At 36.9% G+C, this 23,181-nt stretch overlaps 1 protein-coding gene across 8 annotated transcripts in view; it reads left to right on the forward strand.

Moving 5' to 3' along the window:
* The window catches only part of LOC138714891 (glycogen debranching enzyme), a 94,256-nt gene that overhangs the window by 43,214 nt on the left and 27,861 nt on the right, over positions 1–23,181 (forward strand). For all 8 annotated transcript variants that reach the window (XM_069847142.1, XM_069847136.1, XM_069847135.1 and 5 more), the window contains 7 exons: positions 563–706; positions 5,885–6,087; positions 8,544–8,747; positions 9,245–9,486; positions 15,142–15,231; positions 17,194–17,371; positions 20,228–20,406. In XM_069847142.1, coding sequence (XP_069703243.1) covers positions 563–706; positions 5,885–6,087; positions 8,544–8,747; positions 9,245–9,486; positions 15,142–15,231; positions 17,194–17,371; positions 20,228–20,406 — 1,240 coding nt within the window. The remainder of the gene's footprint in view (positions 1–562; positions 707–5,884; positions 6,088–8,543; positions 8,748–9,244; positions 9,487–15,141; positions 15,232–17,193; positions 17,372–20,227; positions 20,407–23,181) is intronic.

Genomic DNA, 23,181 nt, shown 5'->3' on the forward strand with positions numbered 1-23,181 from the left:
TTGTGTCATCAACTAGCCTTTCCTGAAGTCGCCTACATAAAAAAAAAACTACATAAAATTTATTTTAGTTACTGAAAAGTCATATAAAATAATACAATATTTTATAAATAGTTTTTAGATAAAAAGAAGTCTGAAATCTCTGGGAAGAGAAGAGGGAAGAGAGGCCAGACATTCTGGTGTGTGGGGAGATTCTCCCCTTGGGCCCTTCTCTGAATTCATCACTGGTTCCGAAGCATATGGGTGCTATAATTTCAATACTAATGCACCACAGTTCTTCAAATATATTGTTAGAGTAACACAGTTTCTCCTCTTGAATTTGGAAGACACAGATCTTCTATAGACTATATTGCAGACAGACTTAAGTTTTGTAATAATTGTGACAATATAATCGAGTTGAAAAGGTAGGCTATTTATCGTGGATGCATTAATGGTTTTTCATTATAACACTTATGAGAAGTTAATATATTCATTCTCATGCTAGCGTGTTATTTTTATTACCAATATGTATAAATGAGACTTTTGAATGCAGTGGAACTAATTTTATAATAATATGCTTCCACAGATTCACGTTGTTGACGAGCTGCGTGAATATGCTGAGTGGTCAGATGATCTTGTTCTTGGTGTCAACCATCACTCTGGAATTATTGCAGCAAAAAAAGCTCTTAACAAACTTCATTTCGAACTTGGGTTGGCAGGATTTAACCAGGTAAGTTCCTTTAGGAATATTTTGTAATACATTTAGAAATATTTATTTACATATTATTCATTGCTACTCGTAAGCAAAATGATTAACTGAAATATAGGCTTGCTTTCATATCTGTGGACATACAGTTAAGGAAATGTACAGACCCAGAAACAAAATTTGGGCCACCTGAATTTTTCAAGTTCCAGTTATAACATACTGCGCATGCTCAGTGCTTACTGGCCCAAATGTTGTTTCTGGGTCTGTACATACTATATATTATGTTTTATGGCGCAACACTAGTAGACTGACTAGAGCCTGACTTTCCACACTGAAGACCGAACTTCAGACCCTGTCTAGTGAAATTGGAATTTGTAATGTACAAAGAGGGTATTGGTAGAGGTTTCGTCGGGATATTCCCATATACAACTACCTTTTCTCCACCATTATCATTCTTATCCCCGTGTTGTAGCAACAAAGAACCACAGCATCATACCATCTTCCCCAGAAGATTAAGTCCATGATATTTCTATTATGAATTTTTTATAGAATAAATAATCACAGGAATCTCTGGAGTTTGCATCAATGCTCGAGTATTTGGACTTGGTAGCATACAAGACAAGACATAACCTTCTTCTAATTGTTTTTCTTCGTATCTTGGTTTCCTAGTAGGAATTATAGTAATAACAAGGATAATTTACAGTTAGTCAAGAAATGATTGAGTACTGTAAATGTTATAGGCACTGCTTGACTCTCACACAAATGCACGAAGTCACCTAATTCTTCCCATGTATGGATATGGTGCTAGCTGGCATTAGAACTTGAGCTCAGGTCTCCAGTATATTAGCCAACGTGTTACCCCTAACCTGCAAGATTTTAACTTCAGCGAATTCCTTCTGAAAATAATATTGCTTGAAACAATTGACTTTAACTTATTATTAAGCAATTTCACTTTCAAGTTTCAAGAGAGTACTCAATCATTTTTGAGTAACAGTGTGAGTAAATATGTCGACTTTAAAATGCACTAACTGCTTCTCTTAAATTAAATTAGAGAAAAAACACACCATTAGCTGACGGACTGGACAATGAATTTCCATATGGGGAATCTAAGTCACATCTTTTCGAGTTCAAATTAAATTTGTTGTGGGCAGAATCGGTGTTGGGTAGAGCTATTTCAGGAAACTTTCCTTTCTTAAGCCATATTCCATTTTCCAGTAAGTCAAAGAGTTGGCACAGACACTTGGATATTTGCATAGGTGCCATACAAGGAAACTAACAAAGAAACAAGAGTATTTTTACAGTTATTTATAGACAGCTGATTTTAGGTAAAGGTCTGTTCTTTTTCTGTATTCATATCTGTGTAAATAAGTAAAAATTCCTGATGCACCCAGCTATACTGGTAAAAATAATTCAAATATACAGTATTTTGAAAAAGTTTTCGAAAAGAACGAAGACTGAAAAATTTCACTACCGGTACAGAAGCAGAAATTTTGGAGGAAATTCGAGCCAAAATGAGTGCTAAATCCAAGTTAATTTTTTTTATAAAATGTAAACATATTGTGAATCTTATTAGTAACAACAATGTACTGTTAATCTTAACTAATATTTACAAAGCACTATTTACAAATCAGAACTACCAGTTCTCAGTTCACAGTTCTTCTATCTCAGTCACTCGAGTTCACAGTATCTCGAACCACAGACCTTCAGAGACAGTTCACTGTACTCGAACTCGGGTCCCTCCAACTGCGGTCCACTGCACTCGAACTCAGGTCCCTCCAACTGCGGTCCACTGCACTCGAACTCAGGCCTTCGGATGCTGACGCAGATGCGGATGCACACTCGAGTCGAACTCCGGCACACAAGTCTGGCTTGCTTGCTCTGGCTTACTCACTGACTTAATAACTGAAAACTGCAAACTGGAAAACTGCTGTCGTTCCTTCGCGTCCGTAATTTATAGCAACAGCGACGTAGCCTCGAAGGCTCCACGCGTCTCTAGAGATGGCACTCCAGAAAAATCCCGAGCCCTCTCCTCTCTACCAGCACCAGATGCGCGCGCACTCCCGCTCCACTCTCTCGCCGCGTTGGCCCTTTTCCCCTCTCCACCGCGCGCCATCCCAAGTGCTCCGCGCGATCTTCTCTCTTGCGGGACGCTGGTCGTGAGTTCGAATCTCACGTCGCTGTCACATTGCTCCCTCCTTAGGACTGCTCGTCCCGGGCAGTCCCTTGGTAGGCTGCTAATCGGTCCAGATGCACCACCATCATCTTCCCTCGAGGTTGTCGCTGGATGCGGTACACCACGTCGTTGATCCGGGTCACCACGCAGTATGGTCCATCCCAGGCACGCTGCAGCTTTGGTGATTTCCCTTTGGTCCTGGTAGGTCGATACAGCCACACTAGGTCGCCCTCCTGGAATCCTGCAGAGTTGGCTAATCTGTCGTAGCGCACCTTCATCCTGTCGCTGGCCATCTTGAGGTGCTCTCTGGCCAGTTGGTGAACTCCATTCAACTTCTCGGTGAGTTCTGCCACATAGTCAGTTGCTGGCTGGTCGGCGCTGGGTGGCGTGCCAAACAGCAGATCACAGGGCAGGCGCAGCTCTCTCCCGAAGACCATGTTTGCCGGTGTCATCCCTGTTGTATCGTGGACCGAAGCTCTGTAGGCCAAGAGGAACAGTGGGACTCTGGCATCCCAGTCTCGTTGATGGTTGGACACCACCTTCCGCAGATGCTCTTCCAAGGTTTTGATGTAGCGTTCCACCATACCATCGGACTGTGGGTGGAGGGGAGTGGTCCTGGTTTTATGCACCCCCAGACGCTCGAACAATTCTCCCATCAGGTTGGATTCGAAGTTTCGTCCCTGATCGCTATGCAATTCCCGGGGCACCCCGAATCGGCAGATAAAGTTGTCAAGCAGCGCGTCGGCCACCGTCGAAGCCTCTTGGTTGGGAATCGCGTACACCTCTGGCCATTTTGTGAAGTAATCCATGGCGACTAGCAGGTAGCGGTTCCCGCGATCCGTGACCGGGAACGGTCCAGCAACATCAATGGCGATCCTCTCAAAAGGAGCTCCCACGTTGTACTGCTGCATGGCTCCCCTGCTGCGGGTCCTTGGTCCGCGACTGGCTGCACAGGTGTCGCATCTTCGGCACCATTGTTCCGTGTCGGTTCTCTGATGCAACCAATAGAACCTCTGCCTTAACTTGTCCAGCGTCCTGTTGGCTCCCAGGTGGCCTCCAGTCACTCCAGCATGAGTCTCCTCCAGCACTTCCTTCACCTTGCTCCTGGGCAGGACAAGTTGTTCTATGCGGGTCCTTCCATCGGCCGATTCCCAAATCCTCTTCAGGATACCGTCCTTGACAGTGAAGGATTCCCACTGGGCCCAGTAGCTCTTGTAAGTGGTGCTACGGTTGGCGATATCGGCCCATACTGGTCTCTGGCCGGACTCCACATCACGCAGTAGCTGTCCAATGTTTGGGTCCTCCAGCTGCTCCCTCCTTATGGCGGCGTTATCCCATCCTGGGCTCGGCTGGGCGGCAATTGCTCTTACTGCGTGGGCGCCATCCCGCTCTTCTGCTTTCAGGCAGTGTTTGCAGCCATCCGGGCACGGACGTCGTGACAGGGCATCAGCGTTGGAATGTTTCTTCCCTTGTCGGTGTTCAGAGGTGAAGTTGTACTCCTGCAGACGTTGAACCCAACGGGCGGTCTGCCCCTCCAGATTCTTGAAGCCCAATAGCCAGGTGAGTGCAGAATGGTCTGTCCTCAGATGGAATTCCTGGCCATACAAATATTTGTGGAAGTGCTTCAGGGCTTCCACAATGGCAAGAAGTTCTCTACGCGTCACACAGTAGTTTCTCTCAGCCTTGGATAGTGTTCGGCTGAAGTAGGCAATCACCCTCTCTTGCCCGTCCTGTTCCTGAGAGAGTACTCCGCCGATGCCTACGTTGCTAGCGTCCGTGTCGAGCGTGAACTTCCTTCCAGGGATGGGATATCCCAGTACAGGAGCAGTGCAGAGCGCCTCTTTCAGCGACTGGAAGGATGACTCCGCCTCGTCTGTCCACTGGAATTGTCGTTTCTCCTCGGTCAGCTGGGTTAGAGGCTTAGCAATGTTGGCGTACCCAGCTACGAACCTTCTGTAATAAGTGCAGAGGCCGAGAAAGCGGCGCAGCTCCTGCTTGTCCCTCGGTCTCGGCCATCCTCTGACGGCTTGTAGCTTCTCCATTGTCGATAATATCCCACTTCTGACACCAATGTGAATTTTATTAGTAACAACAATGTACTGTTAATCTTAACTAATATTTACAAAGCACTATTTACAAATCAGAACTACCAGTTCTCAGTTCACAGTTCTTCTATCTCAGTCACTCGAGTTCACAGTATCTCGAACCACAGACCTTCAGAGACAGTTCACTGTACTCGAACTCGGGTCCCTCCAACTGCGGTCCACTGCACTCGAACTCAGGTCCCTCCAACTGCGGTCCACTGCACTCGAACTCAGGCCTTCGGATGCTGATGCAGATGCGGACGCACACTCGAGTCGAACTCCGGCACACAAGTCTGGCTTGCTTGCTCTGGCTTACTCACTGACTTAATAACTGAAAACTGCAAACTGGAAAACTGCTGTCGTTCCTTCGCGTCCGTAATTTATAGCAACAGCGACGTAGCCTCGAAGGCTCCACGCGTCTCTAGAGATGGCACTCCAGAAAAATCCCGAGCCCTCTCCTCTCTACCAGCACCAGATGCGCGCACACTCCCGCTCCACTCTCTCGCCGCGTTGGCCCTTTTCCCCTCTCCGCCGCGCGCCATCCCAAATGCTCCGCGCGATCTTCTCTCTTGCGGGACGCTGGTCGTGAGTTCGAATCTCACGTCGCTGTCACAATATTTTCACTTTATGAGTGACAAGCACCTTAACTTTGTTGAGTACTTATGTAAAGTGCTAATTATTTACTGTTAATTGAACTTTGGAGCATAAAACTTATGTGCGACAGACATGAATAAGAACAACAATTTCGTGTGTGTGTGTGTGTGTGTGTGTGTGTGTGTGTGTGTGTGTGTGTGTGTGTGTGTGTGTGAATGTGCATGTGCATGTGCACGTACACAAATGCCACCGACTATTTTATGAGTATAATGCTTAACTATACGGAAGTAGATGTTTTCTGTGTAGTTATTTATTTCAAACTCATTATTACATTGTTTTCTCTTCTCCCAGGTGTTTGTTGATCAGATGGATGCAGATATTGTTGCAGTAACACGGCATTGTCCAGAAACTCATCAGTCTGTGGTGCTTGTAGCCTATACAGCCTTCTCACATCCTGATCCTTATTTCAAACGCGATTATGTTAAACCTCTCAGAGTTGAAGGCGTGGTAGATGAAGTCATATTGGAAGCTACACTTGTTAATCGAAATATGAAGTAAGAAAATTATATTAATGACATTATTTATGCTTATTTGAATGAAAGTAAAGTATGTTTAATATATTGTCAGTAACTGCATGCCTTTCGTTCTTGATTATGTGGTGGTTGTCATTCTACCTATTGGATCCAAGGCTCGCACTATCAAACCCTGATCCAAGTTTTTCTTTCGTGTGGACAGGTGTTTCTGGAAGTCTTTGAGACTGTGCTGGTCTTTAAATTGGAAAATATAATTCAGATACTAGTAATGTTCCAAAACATATTAATGATTCCTACATTGTTGCTAAATCTCTGCATTTAGGGGCATACATAAATTCAACAAATGACGTACTACTTAAAGAAATTATACTCCAAGTGTAATACCTCAATGTAAATTTGTTGGATAAGTATTTGAGATTATTTTAAATCCGTCGAAAAATCTAATGTCTTTTTGAATATGCTGATGGAAGATATTTTAAAAGAATCAAAACCATATACATATATATATATATATTTTTTTTTTTAATTTTTATTTTAATAACTAAAGACGATTTGTCTTTAAAAACTAAAATATCGGCCTCAGAAAAAATATAGTAAGGTTCAAAAATACACTTTTCTAACAATATGAATTATTAGAATGATTTTATTTTAACACTTAATAAAATCAATCTAAAATATTTTATTGATTTAGAAATATGGAGCCAAATAGCATAAAAAAGAAAATAATAGAAGCTGCTGATATGATAATTTTTAGGCCTACAGTGAGTACCGGTGTCAATTTTTTTGACAAAAACAAAATGAAGTAGTTGAGTAGGCTACATAGTTAGGTGACATGATCATGGGCTTCAAATGGTTGCATCTTGTACACCTTGCAAATTATGCTATATAATTACAAACCTGAAGGAATACGAGATGTCTCATGATGAAGACAAGGAGGAGGATGAGAACAATGATGATGGCAATAACAATGACGACGATGATGAACCATGACATTGATAGTGATGGGTAATGACAGTGATGATGACGATGACATTATTTTATGTGTGAATTTACTTTTTTAATTTGATACCAATAAAGGGAGAAGAAAGTTACGATAATATAAAGTACATCTAATATAATAATTATTACAACAATCTTTAAGAGATGTCTCTCTGTATTGTATTAACAGTTTCTCGTAAGCTATTGAATTAATTATGCTTGTATTCAGTATATACGAATCTCTTTCATGCAAAATTATTCATAATGTAATCAATTTTTATTTTTTAAGGAAATAGCGCAACATGGCTTTTATTTCCAAACAAACTATATGTTGACTATTCTTTTCTTTTTTAAAAGTTTTTTTTTTTTTTTTTTTTTTTTAAGATAAGGTTATATATGAAATTGTTTAGGCGTCATGTCCAATTGAAAACTTTTACAAATGAAAAATTTAGGATTACCCAAATCAGTATGGAAACTTTTGCAAAATTGATGTAATTCTAAAGCACATTTCTGTAAAACTCTAATATCTATGAAATTGTCTCTCCTATTGAAACACTCTTCAAAAAAAAAAAAAAAAATAGAAATTGAAGTTAACTGCCATTTAATCGGTTACTTAAAATTAAGGTACCGGTACCTTTATCTATTATTACAGAAATAGCGTCATAAAAAAGGTCTGTAAGCGTAAAGACTTTTTTTTTGTGTTTGTGGGCGTATATTTATAAAATATTTTTTTCCTTTTGAAATGTTTTCTTTAATTATGCTGTTGCTTTCTTGACAAAGAAATAAAACAGACTCCCATTCTCATTATGAATGACTAATATCTTTTAATACCTCTATCAATTTAAAATATTGATTTCCTTAAGTAGCAGAATATTATAAGTGATTGCAAGGTATTGGTGTTTTATGCGAATTTGTGCGAAAGTAATTAATACACTTATTTAAACAATAAATATCGTATGACATCATAAGGAAATACTTTTTGTGTGTAATGTTGTAAACGAAAGTTTATTTTCTTATATCAGTACATAGTATATTATTTCTTTATATTTATATCTTCTGCATGATAGTTCAAGAAATGAACTATAAAGAATAGTACATTACACTGGTTGCGTTGTAAATGAACTAATTTGTTGTAAATTGCATAAAATGCTTAATGAGAGACTGTGTATCATCTTGATAATGCTGATTTTTTAAGAGATGAGGTGGGAAACAGAATAACTATTCCAGAACTAAAGAAAATGAAAATAAATAATAGAAAAATTACTTTCAACTATAATAATAATTATGAGTTAAATATTTTCATAAGTTCACTTTTCAGCTAAAATCATCATCATCATCATCATCATCATCATCATCATCATCATCATCATCATCCTTGCCCATGTTAGGCCATGTGACCTGTTACAGTCTCAGTCAAGTTTCCTTGGTCGTCCAAATGTCTTTTTCCCTTAGTCAATTCCCTTTTTAAGTTTAATAATTTTATTGTTGGTTTTATGCAGAAATGGTGGCCCTCGCTTTGCAAGACCGGATTCATTCTCTAGAAACTCCAAGTTCATCAACGGATTGTCAGACTATGAGGTGGAAGTGAGAGAACACCTGCAAGTGTACGAGTCAGATGTGTTGGAGCGTGGGGAGTCTGGGGACGCAAATATTACACAACTCAACTTCACAAATTTCCAGCCAGGGTCTGTTGTGGCTATCAGGTAAAATAGTTTGGTACACTTGTTCCATCTGACAGGTCCAATAATGTTTGAGATAAAACAATGCAAATGACCCATATCTTTGAAATTATTATTATTATTATTATTATTATTATTATTATTATTACCACCATTATGTTTATGATAACAATGTCGAGAATATAATACTATTGATAGAAATGAAGATAGTATATGACGAAGAAGATAGTGACAACTATGATGGAGATGACAAAGTTGAGATGAGGGTAACAATGACAATAACCAGGAAGGAAAAGATATTGAGGCATGATGATTATACCGGTAATAGTGGTGGTCCTGGTGGTGATTATGTTTATCACAGCTCAGTAGTTAGAGCACCCGGTGCGTAGAACTGGAAGTCCTGGGTTCGATCCTCGGCACCGGAGCAAATTTTTCTCCATTAGTAACAAATGGTAACTATCACAGATAATTTTGTAGGACCAAAAAAAAATCTTTACATGCAAAGTAAATAATTTCTGTAGGGTTTCTCTTCATGGGAATGTGACCTCTGCATTGGGAAAACTACGAAAGATGGTTACCAGCTTCACGTCAAAGACAACTCCCAGCCACTCTGAACTGGAGGGCATTGTATCCCGATTAACACTGGCTGATCTGAACCGAGCATTGTACCGCTGTGCGGAGGAGGAGCGTGATGACACCAAGGGAATCAGTGGCGCTTATGATATTCCAGGCTTTGGACCAATGGTTTATTGTGGACTACAAGGTAAATATCATAATTAATTTACAGCTATATCTATTGTCTTCATACGGACTTCTAAATTTGCTGAATGAAATAATTTATAGGAAAGAAATTACTGAACATAATATTGTTGTTTATTCAACATATCTTTTAATTTATACGAACCACCACAGTGTACATCTCTAACAATGTATAGAAGTCATGTTCGGATTATTTCTAGGATATGGGTGTTTATTGTCAGTGTCATATTCTATTTTAGCTGGCAGTCTGGTGTCATATGAAAGCTACATTACTGGAATATCTTTTTAGATTTGTCCCATTTCAAATTGAAAGAAAGCCTCGATAGTGAACTTTCACAAAATCTTCAGTGTTAGAAGCATCGTAGAATGACTAGGTCATTATCCAACTTGATGGATCTGGATGATAGACGAGAATTAATGATAAACAGAGGTGAATTTTTGTATTAAGTGAGACATAATAAAAATGTTTTTTTTTTTAATTTTTCTCAATTAGTGGCACGTTTTTTTTTTTCTTTTTACCCACTGAAAATACACGATAAAATCTTTTATTCCTTAAATTCTATAGTCTTCGGAGTCACTGCAGCCTATTTTTCCTTATTTGTTTTCTGCTTTGTCCATTAGTGGCCTCTGTGGTCTCACAAAATAATGTCCTATAGAGATATCTGCAGTCGAGATTTGGCCTGCAAAGACATCTGTTGTCAAAGTAGGAAACTTAATGGAATAAGTCGGTAATTTTGCCTGAGTTAGGACATGAAAGGAAAACATGATAAGGAATTTTATCACCATCAAAAATACATAACCCAGAAATGAGCTGAAACCTGCTACCTTCGGAGCCAATGGGAAGCAAGGTAACCACCTGTTTACTGGACCTCCTGTCTTTATGTGCCTTTTGAAATAAAACTCTGTCGTCTTTCCTCGACTTGAACTTGCAAACTTTCTAACCATTCTACTACCAAGGATGACACTTGTAATAATTTTGTTAGTGTTATGCACATTGTATGTCTATGCAATATAAGTTGTTTCACTAATGCTATATGATAGATCTATGTAGATCACTCGGGTAACTGCACCAATATTGTGAGAATCTGCTTATACCGTGCTGCTTTACATTTAAGAATGTATTTCATATATAAATTATTATTTTCAAAAAATCATCTCCCCAGACCTTTTGGGTTGCCAGGACTTGAAATGATCATGATCCCAGAATGTCCAATATCTGAATTTTAATTTTTTTTTTCTTTTTTAGTATTCAAGTACCAGTATTAGTACAGAAATAATCATTTTAGATACTTATTTTTTACAGTGTTCTTCATATTTGCAAAGTGAAACACAAAATGGTTTCGAATTAATTTCGAAGATTTGTTTAACTATACTGAAAGTTAAACAAAATTCAAGCTTTGAATAATAACCTGGAACATTTAATTTAAGATAAGAATTGTCATGCTTCCAATGAGACTAGAAAAATTTGCTTCGAAAGAAAATAAAATTATTTTGAAGATAAGGAAGAGAAAACTCTTCAATTGGTCTACATCTATCTCACTACAATATAACATCATCCAGCGTAGTCTTTGAGAAGAGACTTCCTGGCACTAATGAAATTTATAACAAAATTATATCCAGTTTAAACTGTAGTTGCTCACATAAATGTTTTAAGTGCTCTATTTAGACAGATAGTAGAATATCAGAATCGAAAATTATTATTACATTATTATTATTATTATTATTATTATTATTATTATTATTATTATTATTATTATTATTATTATTATTATCATCATCATCATCATCATCGTCGTCGAAATGATGCTGACATTATAGAATTCGACGCACCAATCAAGATCAGAAATTGGCTACATACAGCAGACAAGATACCTATTGATGAAGCACTGGTCTTCTGTGTTCGAGATTCCGGGTTCGAGCCCAGCCCAGGTCAATGGCATTTAAGTATGCTTAAATGCGACAGGCTCATGTCAGTAGATTTACTAGCATGTAAAAGAACTCCTGCGGGACAAAATTCCGGCACACTGGCGATGTTGATATAACCTCGGCAGTTGCGAGCGTCATTAAATAAACCATAATTTAATTTAATTTTAACCTATTGATGAAGTGAACGACAGAACATCATAGACTCTAGAGATATGCACCAACGGAAGCAAACATCACAACAAGGCAAATTCATATTCAAACATGGCAAATTGATTACATCATTGAAAAGTAAACTGCATGATGTATGCTCTAATAATCAAGCTGAACAACTTGCTATATTAAATGCTCTTGATATCCTGGAAGAAATCGAAATGATGGCTGAGGAAAAAACAGTAGCAGTACGCACAGATATCCAAGTAACCCTAATCACAGCTCTATGGTGTGAGTAAAAGTCAAGAACCATTGAACACAGCACAGTTTAGCACCACTGTAGTCTAAGGTGACCACAAAGACAGGAAACTGAATAATCATGTTAAGTTATGGTTCTACTATGGCGATCATATACTGTAAAAAAAGACCTTAAGTTTGCTGAAATTGCAAAGAAAGTACCAAAAAATGCTAGTTACTTATCACCAGTATTATAATATTATTGGCCGAATGGCTAATATGGTTAGACAAAATGGAGCAGCAAATGTGATTATTGCTAAACCAAACCTTTTAACTCTATTAAATATAGAGTATAATATAAATTTAACAGAAGAAATACTGAAATCAGAAGTAAACACTGAAATAATGAAACAATTGTCTTTAGAGACAATTAATATTAGGTACTCTCCACAAAACTGGCTTCATTTATACACCGATGGATCCTTGATCTCCAGAGAACAAGGTGCCGGTGCAGGTGTTACGTGCTGTCTCTTCTCACTTTATAGATCTCTTGGATATGGAACAACAAGTTTTGATGGAGAAATCATTGCAATAAGTGGAAGTCTCAGGAATCTTCTATGCCACATCAATAAATTTAAGAATGCAGTTATATTTTCAGACTCCAAAGCTGCTATTCTATCAATAGTCTCTAAACACACACCTTCATCTCAAACAGCAGAAATAACTAAAATGCTCTCTCAATTAATATCACTCAATAAAGGAATTGTATTCCAATGGATACCATCCCATTGTGGAATCCTGGGAAACGAGAATGTGGATGCTTTAGCAAAGAAGGGCAGCACTGCTACTTACAGACCTGTTACTAAATCTACGTATTACTCTGTGAAAAGATTTATTAAATCTACATATTTAGACTTCAACAAACAAAATTTGATAACACAATCTCAAGGAAAAAAATGGAACTCTCTGCATCATAATCCACAGTTAATTCCCGATTTACCACGCAAATCGTCTGTAGCTGCATTTAGATTGGCAACAGGCCATGACTGTTTGGCCAAACACCTGCATAGAATTGGAATATATCAGTCTCCTAACTGCCCATTGTGCAACTCAAACCAAGAAATGGATTCGGAACACCTCAAAAACTGTGCTTCAATGGCTGACCATGATAATATCTTTGAAAAATATTGGAGTGCAAGAGGTCAAATGACTTTATTGTCAAATGCCTGGCATTAGAAAACAACAACAACATGTGATTATTGCAGATGTTCCTTGGTACACTTTATTCATGGCTGGAGTACGCAATAAAAACACGGTAATGACTAGTAGTTGATACAGTGTCGTTAAATAATCCCAAAAAAAAATGGTAGAAAACATTGCATTAGGAATTAGATATGTTAAAAATGGTTGCTACAGTGATGCTAAGTCTCTGGCACATTGAGCACGTGAACTTTTAAATAATTGTAACTTGGACTTGAAATCTCTCCTAAACTAATGCTATATCTTACGTCGGAGAAAGGAGGTGTGCAGGTAGTAGTACAGAACACGCTGAAGAGAGGAATTCCATATGTCCATTGCTGTAACCATCAGTTGCATTTAGTAGTTGTGCAAATAGTAAATGATCTTGAAATCCAGAATTTCTTTAGGCAGTGTACAATGTTATGCAATTTTCTGAAAAAAGAAATGTTAGAAATTTGTATGGAGGTAAACACCTGATCACACTGCTATGCTGGAGCAGTGATGTTGAGATCACTTCCATGTTGTTAAAGTAGTCTTGGAAATTTTCCACTTCATCACAAAAACACGCAAGTTTGTGATAGCAAATGAAAACAGACTATTTGATGGTGAGGATATTGCTGTAAATATAGGCTTACTGCATACAGTAATAAATAATCTTGAGTTTTGTTTGGTGCTCATGAACAAAGTTCTTGGAATTCTACATTCAGCAGACAACAGACTTCAAAATCATAAAACTAGCTTGACTCAATCAAGTTAAATGTAGTTTGTGAAACTTTGAAACAATTCAAAGATGCAGATGGGTATATATCGACTCTGAAAACATGCTTGGCTCTGTACAGAGATATGAGATTTGAAATTCAGTCCGAGAACAAAGCATAGCGAGTTCGCAAGATGAGCAGGTTGTTAGATGACTACATAGTTCACAGACCAATTATTATTGAATCATCTAAAGAGGACAGCCAGTATTCAAGATTGAAGTCATTTTTTTTAACAATGAACGCAGTACTAGGACGACTTGAAAGAAGATTAAGCGATAATAAAGAGCTTATTTGAGTTATTACTGAACCAGAAACTTAAAGGAAGAGACAGCAAATTATGACAGTGTAACACAATTAGGCTTAAACATACCACTTCAAAGAAGAGGTGACGTTAGTAAAACGTTATTTGAATAAGTTTAAGGGGGAGAAAACTGATGTTCTTAAAAATTAAACGAGATGAAAGCTGCTTTTTCTTCAGTTTATAATTTTCTGGCTTCATGCAGAATTTTTGGATGCAGTATAGCTCCTTTTTAGTTCTTACCAGGATTGACAGACCACAACGACAGAATATGAAAAGTCAACGTGAAGGGAATTTGGTCTTTGTGGGCTTCGAGAAGAATGAGCAAAGTGTGTGAATATGTTGTTGTTGTTGTTTTCTAATGCCAGGCATTTGATAATAAAGTCATTTGACCTCTTGCACTCCAATATTTTTCAAAGATATTATCATGGTCAGCCACTGAAGCACAGATTTATACCGCCAGCATTCCATTGTAAGATGTTTAGTTGATTCTGTACCATTAAAGTAGTCCCCACCCAGAGATCCGATCGGGGGACTATTTTACCTCCGGATAATTTTACCGTAATGGTACTCATTTAGTGTGTGAATATTTATACGTTTCTGAAACAGTTTCACAGTGAGATGAAAGAAATCTACAGCTATTTTAGGTTCATAAAGTTTTACATTATTTCTTTCAAGTGTCCTTTAAAAGATTTAATGTTTCATTGCTTCATTATTGTTGTACTAATAATAATTAATAGATAAATAATAAATTAATACTTTTATGTTGTTTATTTAATTATATCCAAAGTCCAAAGAAAAACCTTCAACTCAAAACCCAATTCAATTGCAACCCCTAATGCAGTCTGCTGGTTATGGCCCTGACTTTACTTTATTTTACCATACCCAATGCGAACGTCATTTTAGATTCTGAATGGCCATAATAAATTACTCGTGAATGTGTGCATACTTGATGATGCATAACCAGATAGTGCATTATCTGAAATTACCCATGCATACATACATTCTGAATAGTGAATGTTGATAGTAATTTATTACTGTAATATTTCAGGTTTTCTGTCTCTTCTGAGTAATATTCGACCTAATAATGACCTGGGACATCCAGTGTGTAACAACTTGCGTCAAGGAAATTGGATGATTGGTAATGTATTCTTTTTGTAACATAAATATAGTGACATTAAGACTAGATCAATGTTAGAGTTTCCATAGAAGTCGAGAGTTCTGCTTCAGTAAATGAAATTCCATTTATTTAATTGATTATAACGTAACATATTCAAATGGATTTAGCCATTTGCAACAGACCTGATAACTAAGATAATATTCCTTCCTATATCCATCCCCTGACCCAAAGACAAAGATAGATTGAAGCTTCGAAATATTATGTATTCTATATATCATCACATCAACAGTGGAAAAGTGTATTCTAAACCATTCTTGATAGTAATACTAATGTACAGGGTGATTCATATAAAACTTTACCATTTTAATGACTTATAATTTCTCTTTGGGAGTTAGTATAAGCTTGAAATTGAATATTATGATTTCTGTGGTTCTGGAAGAATTTATATTGGTAACCCTGGTACGATTGTTGTCCATTGTTGATATTGACATTGATATTGGCTATTATTACAGAATGTATGTAGTGATTAGTTCGCCGTAATATAACAAACAAGCAGTACTCACTTTTACAGTGTGCTGAAAGCGTACTGGATGCATTTCGAACAGAATTCGGTGTGCACAATGTTCCAACCAAGTCAACAATTTTGTCGATAGTGAGAAAGCTGGAGACAACTGACTCAGTTCTTAGCGAGAGAGGAAAACATAAACCTACAATGCGTCAAGTTTGTGTGGATAATGCTCGAGAAAATTTACTGAACTCACCACAGAAATCATTGCGCTGATTAAGCCAGGAGACAGGCTACTCATATGGCACATGTCAGAGAGCAGCAAAGAAATTCCGTTTACAATCATACAGAGTGCATGTAGTGTAGGAATTTCTGCTCTGGTATGTGCCATATGAGTAGCCTGTCTCCTGGCTTATGCTACAATTTCTTCGGTGAGTTTAGTAAACGTTCTCGAAGTTCGTTCACACAGACTTGAGGCATTGCAGATCTGTTTTTTCCACTCTCATTGAGACGCCAGCCAGTTGTCTCCAGCTTTCTTACAATCGACAAAATTGTTGGCTTGGTTGAAACATTGTACACACCGAATTTAGTTTGAAATGCCTGTTGTATTTTAACCAAGGAATTTGTCATCCAGTACGTTTTCAACACAAAGACACTCTGTCAAAGTGAGTACTGCATGTTTGCAATATTATGGTAGACTAATCACTACTTATGTTCTGCAATAAATATCAACTTGGCGTCCTTGAGTGAAAAATACTGCTGGAGAGCGAGAGAATTAATGATTTCGTTGTCAGAAACTCAGCATTAGCAAACAACAACAACAACAACAATTATGCAAATCTGGCTTTCAGGTAGTAGCTCCCTGTAAAGCAGGTTTGAATAATTTCAAGGAAAAATTGTTCCGGGGCTGGGTATCGATCCTGGGACCCTTCGCTTAGCGTGCAAATGCTCTACTGACTGAACTATCCCAGGATCTATACACGACAGCATTCACGCGCTAAGCGAAGGGTCCCGGGATCGATACCCGGCCCCGGAACAATTTTTCCTTGAAATTATTCAACAACAACAATGTTCTGCAATAATAGCCAATATCAATATCAACAATGGATGACAATCGCGCCAGGGATACCAATATAAATTCTCCCAGAATCATTCTCCTAATATACCGGTATGTACTGCATGGAATTAGAAATTAAAAGACGAAATATTAGAAGACCTAATAAAAAACAGTGAGATTAATTTAAAATTGTTGGGATCAGAAAAAGCTGAAATTACTATGTGGTGGTGGTGGTGGTGGTGGTGGTGTGGTGAAGAAGTAGGAGGATGAGAAGAAGATGAGGTACACAATGGTGACGTTGAAGATTGTTATATTTCATTATTATTTGTTTCATTGAATAAAAAATAAATATCTAATAATGTAAAACAAGATTTAGTGAACTGCTTAGTGATGACAGCATGTACTATTTCTTTTTGTATAGATTATGTTTCTCATCGCTTGAAGCAAGATCCTGGCACCTTGGAATTAGGTCTTTGGTTGGAGAGGAACATGGAGCCTTTGAAAGAACTACCACGATATCTCATACCAAGCTACTTCGATGTAGTGATCACTGGAACGTATCTTATTTTATTGAAACAAGTCTGGGCATTAATGTCGAAGTAAGTATTCCTTTCAAATTATTCACGACAACTAATACGTGATTCATGTTTTCCCGTGGTATATTCGCCATTATTGTTGCGTAATATCTGCCTCAGTAATTGATGTCATAGTAACACGCACTCAGCATTGCGGCACTGATTGACATAGGCCTATTCTGCCTGTAGAATTTATACTTGCACCTTCTCATCTTCGAATCCTCTAAATCATTCCTTAATATAACAAACTCTACCATTATTGCCGTGACCATTGTTAAGTAATGTGTATAATAGACAGCCATCACAGCTGTATGTTAGACTATATTATCAAGTGAAAGGATGAAGTTGAATTGAAGATGTGCTTGAAAAAAACGGGTTAACCCTCAAAATTAACATTGTTTAATTAAGTGTTGTACTCTGTTGTCAGTTATGAGATCTATCTTTTATGACAGTGGTATTTGATCTGTGGTGCACGGGGTTATCTCAAGGGTTACAAACATTTCTCACTGATTATGTATGTAAAAATGCTGACATTTATTTTATTATACTTGTTGATAATTATTGCAGTTCACATATTTTCTTTTACAATATCAAGTGTTGTTTTTCCTTGCTTCAATAACATTTTACATGATTAATTACTACTATAATTACATCAATAATTACTGTATAATAATAATAATAATAATAATAATAATAATAATTTATTTTGCATACAACAGCAATCATAGTCTTATGTTACTTCTTTCATAAATACAATGCAGTTTAAGGGTGTGAAGGTAAAAAAATGTTATTTTGAGGGGTAGGCCTTCGCTAGCGAAAAGGGCTCTTCTCCAGTGATCATATTAGGTTAAATATATTGAGCCATAGTTTTTGTGTTTCATGATATGCTTTTTCTACAATCTCAGGAACGGATTAACCAATTGCTACAATGTACTTGCGCTCTAATAGAGAGTATTGGAATTATTGTATAAGCAAGATAGCCAACATAGAGTAAAATGTGTAAATGAAAAAAAATACATTAACAAGTAACTCTTTATAAAGTTCTATAATACCAGTATATTTTACTTTTACAGAATAAAATGTTAGCAGTTCTGATTGAGGTTCTGGCTGATATGTACATCTATTATCAGGCAGTACATCTCACTTGACGATATGTGTCAGAGGAAGAACAGTTGTTTGCATGCATCTGAAGTCTGATTAATGTATTATGTACCCAATTGGCGATGTATGCAATGGAGGGGGAAAGGAACTGGCCACCCTACCCCATTATCTCCTGGCCTAGTTGCCTCCTAAGTGAGTGATACAACTCGTGAGTTTCAGACCTGTCTTCGGTCAGTTGACTAAACAACAACAACAGGATAATACTCTTATAATCTACGAATTTTCAGAATATAATAAGTAATAACCATATATATTGTACTGTTTGAACAGTGTTTACATTCGTACACTGTGCTGAGGATATAAACAAAAACAGTGGCGGCATTAGAAGAAGGAAATATGGCGAAAATGTGAAAATTATTGCAAAAGGAAGTGTAATCTAGAAAACTGGTTAAATGAAAGATTTGATTATTATTTTTGGGTTAATAGTGAATAGAATATTTTTTTATGAGGTAGGGACTGGGTTAATCTTGCTCAGGATAGGGACCGATGGTGGGGTTATGTGAGGTAGGCAATGAACCTCCAGATTTTCTAAAAGCCTTTTGTAAATAAGTATGTAGGGAATAGTTTTGTGAATGTTCAAAGAGGTGTAAAGTATTTTTATTTTTATATTATTAAAGTTGCCTTATATTGGGCAAAAAAAAAAAAAAACGAGAGAGAAACTCTTTGATGAAATATGTAAATTTATACTATATCCTTGTCTGCTGAAATGTCAGGCAATTGAGAAAATTGATGTTGACGTACCAGCTCAGCTTGCAAATTATTACTGGGACACCCAAAGAAGAATTGAGGAAATCCAAGTTCCGTGAGCATTGGCAACAACAACAACAACATGCTATATCCTTGTACCAAATGCTCACAAAAATAAATAAAGATTATTTGTAATATTTTTTTTCGTCCTCATTCACAAACCTATTTTCTCCATTTAAAAAAAAAAGTGTGGATTAACCTATTTTTTTCAGGCATGCCTTCAATTGTTGGCTGCTGCAAAATGATTGTATGGCAGGTTTCCTCCAAGTACTTCCATTTTCCTGCTACTTTCATTTTACTGTTATCCATTTTCACTACTACTGCAACCACGATCATCATCATCTTCGTTATTATCATCATCATTATTATCGCTGTTGTCATTTCCATCATTATCTTCTTCTTCCCATTCCACAATTTCTCCATCTTCTTCTTGCTCATTGTCGTCATCATTATCATCATCATCCTTCTTGTTCCCTTTCCCTTTTTCCTATCCCCTTTTCTTTATCCTCATTATTTCCTCATCATTCTCTTCCTTCTCCTCTTCTATAGCACCATCATCGTCGTCGTCGTCATCTCTGCCACCTTTATTTTCCTTCCCGTCCTCGAGTTCTTTCTGCTTTTCTATACATTCTCTTCTTCTTCATCATCATCATCTTAACTACTATCACCATTGTCATCCTCATTGTCGTCATCGTTATCATCATGCCAGTGCTTAATGGCTCTGTAGTTGTAAAGCATAATTATAAAAACTAATTATAGACAATTTTTTTTAAATAGGTAATTTTTGTTTATATTTCTGATGACTGCAATAAAATATTTGTCCTATTTGTAGTAAGTACACAAGTAATAATCCTACATAAATCGCTGAATAACTTGTAGTGACCTGTTTTCTTTTTCAGTAAGTAATGATGCTTTTATGTACATCACAGCACTTTTGTTTGAGTACAATCAGCACTTATTTTTGTATTACAGTTTTGTAAAGAGTGGTTCTAGCTTTTTGCGAGGCTTGGCTCTGGGTTCGGTTCAGTGTGGAGCTACAGTTCCTTCAGCCCCTCTTCCAACACTTTCTCCTTTTTTAACTCCACCACAGCCTCCAACAAAAATCAATGATAAAGGTGTGACAGAACAGGCATGCGTTACTCTATCTGCAGGTAAGTCTCATTGTTGTTACTTATTATTTTATTTTCTGTAATTGTCCCTGAATCCAATAGTATGTATCATAAACTTCTTAACATAGCAACTTTCTGATTATAGACACAAAATTCGTAATAATTAACAACAAATTATATACTGTACTAGGTTTCATGTACTAGCCTACAACTACTCTTATATCGTCCTTATTTTATAGTATTTAGTATTCGTAATTGAAAGGAGATATTTGGCAGTTTAAGGCAAAATGTTATTGAATGTTTTATTTTGCAAAAACAATCACATTTATATATCGCAATACAACATGCAATTTCTGTTTAAAAATTGTTGTGTGTAAATTTATATCACTATAGTAAACAGGATTAGAATCCTGCAGTGCCGAGTATGCGAGCACAAAATAAGAGATAAGTCGAATTCAGCCTAGATGGGTAGGCCACATGCCATTCTCTCGCACATTGAATGTGATGAAAGGGAAATTGTCATTGAGGTTATTGATATCCTCAGTGACAACCTCAAATTTGAAACTAAGACTGGAAAATAAATTCATTCCTTTCAAAATCCAGAAAATGTTTAAAAAAGAGCACAAGGTGAAGGCTTAAGTATTGGATGCAGAGAATAGTCCGATGCATTGGTAAAATTGTGTAGTTCATGCATTGAATACTCAGAGGCTGAGATCTTTTGAGGAATTTTCAAGCTTTAAGTGAATGACATTAAAAGAAGTTTCTTCTTGGGAGAGTGTTGTAGCTTCCATACATTTTGTACAAAGTAAGGGGTCATTATTGATAATGTAAAAGCATTTGGTCAGTTTTGTCATTTAAAAGCATATGCTTGGAATTTAAATGTACAGAATTGTAATATGTTAGCACATCCAATCTGGTCCAGATTATTTTCTTAACTGTTTTACTACGGACTTGGGCTGAGAATTTTTGAAGCTAGCGCAGTTTTTGTTCTCAATTTCAGGCATAATGCCATTATAGAACGAATTTTTTCATTAATTCAGTCAGTGAACAAAGGAGAGAAATTGTCTTTCTGTAGAAAAATAAGGTCAGTGATATTTCTGCATTATAACTTCCAATATATCAGCTGTAATGATTTCCACATATATATTTTGGCAAACAAACTTCTAGCTATGATTGATGGATCAGAAAACTACAAGATCTGATCTTTATGAGGCAACAGTGCAAATATAGTACATATTAAATATACGATTTGCCTAATGTGTAGTAACATTATCTGGAAATTAACATTTGACACCTTTTTTTAAGTACAAAAATTCCTGGTTTTGGTCTGTTTTTTTTTTTTTTTTTTTTTTTTTTTTCCTACACCTTCGTTGCCTTGGTTTTGTCTTGATTTTTTTTATCTTTGATGTTCTAGGTTTCTGATTTTTCATCAGGTAACTCTTAAGTTAGATTCAAACCATATTAGTGACCTACTAATGATCAACAATACCCATACAACTGTATCAGTTTCAAGTCGGTGAACAGTTCTGATCTTGTTTCAGGGGACTAAATCAGTTATAAACAAAGTGTATTTCCATCTTTGAGTGTCCTGTTTAATGCAGTTGTTTTAACCAAGTCATTAGAACATTAAAATTGCCATTTATTTAAATGATAATCATTTTGTGCTTTCCTCATAGTAGGTGCTTAGTATAGTTAAAACACTGTTATTTGACTTTTCCAACTAAGGTTTATAACCTTATAGCAAGTAACCATTCACGTGTAAGAATATTTTTTAATTAATATTTCCTCCTCAACAACAAAGAGAGGAATATAAATACTGTATATTCAGTTTTCCTAAAAATAATGTTACAAATTCCTAAATTTTTTATGAACTTTAAAGTGGAGAAATAAGTAATTAAATACCTACTATTTGCAAAATCCCTTTCTTTTTGGTACAGTTAATTCGCTCACGAAGGCCTTTCTTTAGTTTGGAATGGGAGAAATGATATGGCAGACAATGCTTTTAACAGGGCAAGCTTATACTCACTGCATGCTCGGTCAGACCCAGCCTGAGGATTTGAAACCGGCTAAAGGGCTCGAGCCTTTCCATCTTGACTGAGTATAACCACTTTTGCACGATTGTAAACAGGACTAGCCAGAAGCATTGGCTAGATGGAGGAGCACCCTTACTATCATTTATATCTGCGTGATCTTCCTTCATCAGCTCGAAGTTACTTTTCCAACTTATCCTCCATTTCTCAGGTGTTTCCATATCAGAGTGCGCTGCATGACAAGCTCAGACCTCAGTAACATTTTAATACCTACTTTTCTGCTCTTGCCGTTGTAATGTGAGAAATGGCTTTGTCCAACAGCATCCTACTGGACAAAGAAGAGTAGACAGTATATGAACATAGAGGAAGAGCTGTTCCCCACTGTTCAACTGCTAGTTCTGGATAGTTTTAATACTATATAATTAGTATAAGTTAGAATCATTATGCATCAAACATTAGTGTAGCAACACCAACAACTGTTTGCTTTCATTGTTACCGTAATTATGAATGCCAACTTTAGGCTAAATCTGATAAATCTCATTTAATGTTAGAAAAGAATACAGTAGCACCTGAAACTGTAAAAGAACTTTGTAATTTTGGTACTTAGAAGTAATGCAAATCAAAATATCTCCAGCTAAGTCAGTAATTATGTCTATATTGCATACATGTAGCATTGAACTTGTCCAGAAGGAATGATTCTTCATGCTGCATTTTATCCACGTGATGAATGTTTTGAAGCTTTTGGTGCTTGTGTCATCCTTGGTGTCTTGATGGTTACCATACTAGT

The sequence above is a fragment of the Periplaneta americana genome, chromosome 15 (genome assembly GCF_040183065.1).
Source record: "Periplaneta americana isolate PAMFEO1 chromosome 15, P.americana_PAMFEO1_priV1, whole genome shotgun sequence".
Classification (NCBI taxonomy): Eukaryota; Metazoa; Arthropoda; class Insecta; order Blattodea; family Blattidae; genus Periplaneta; species Periplaneta americana.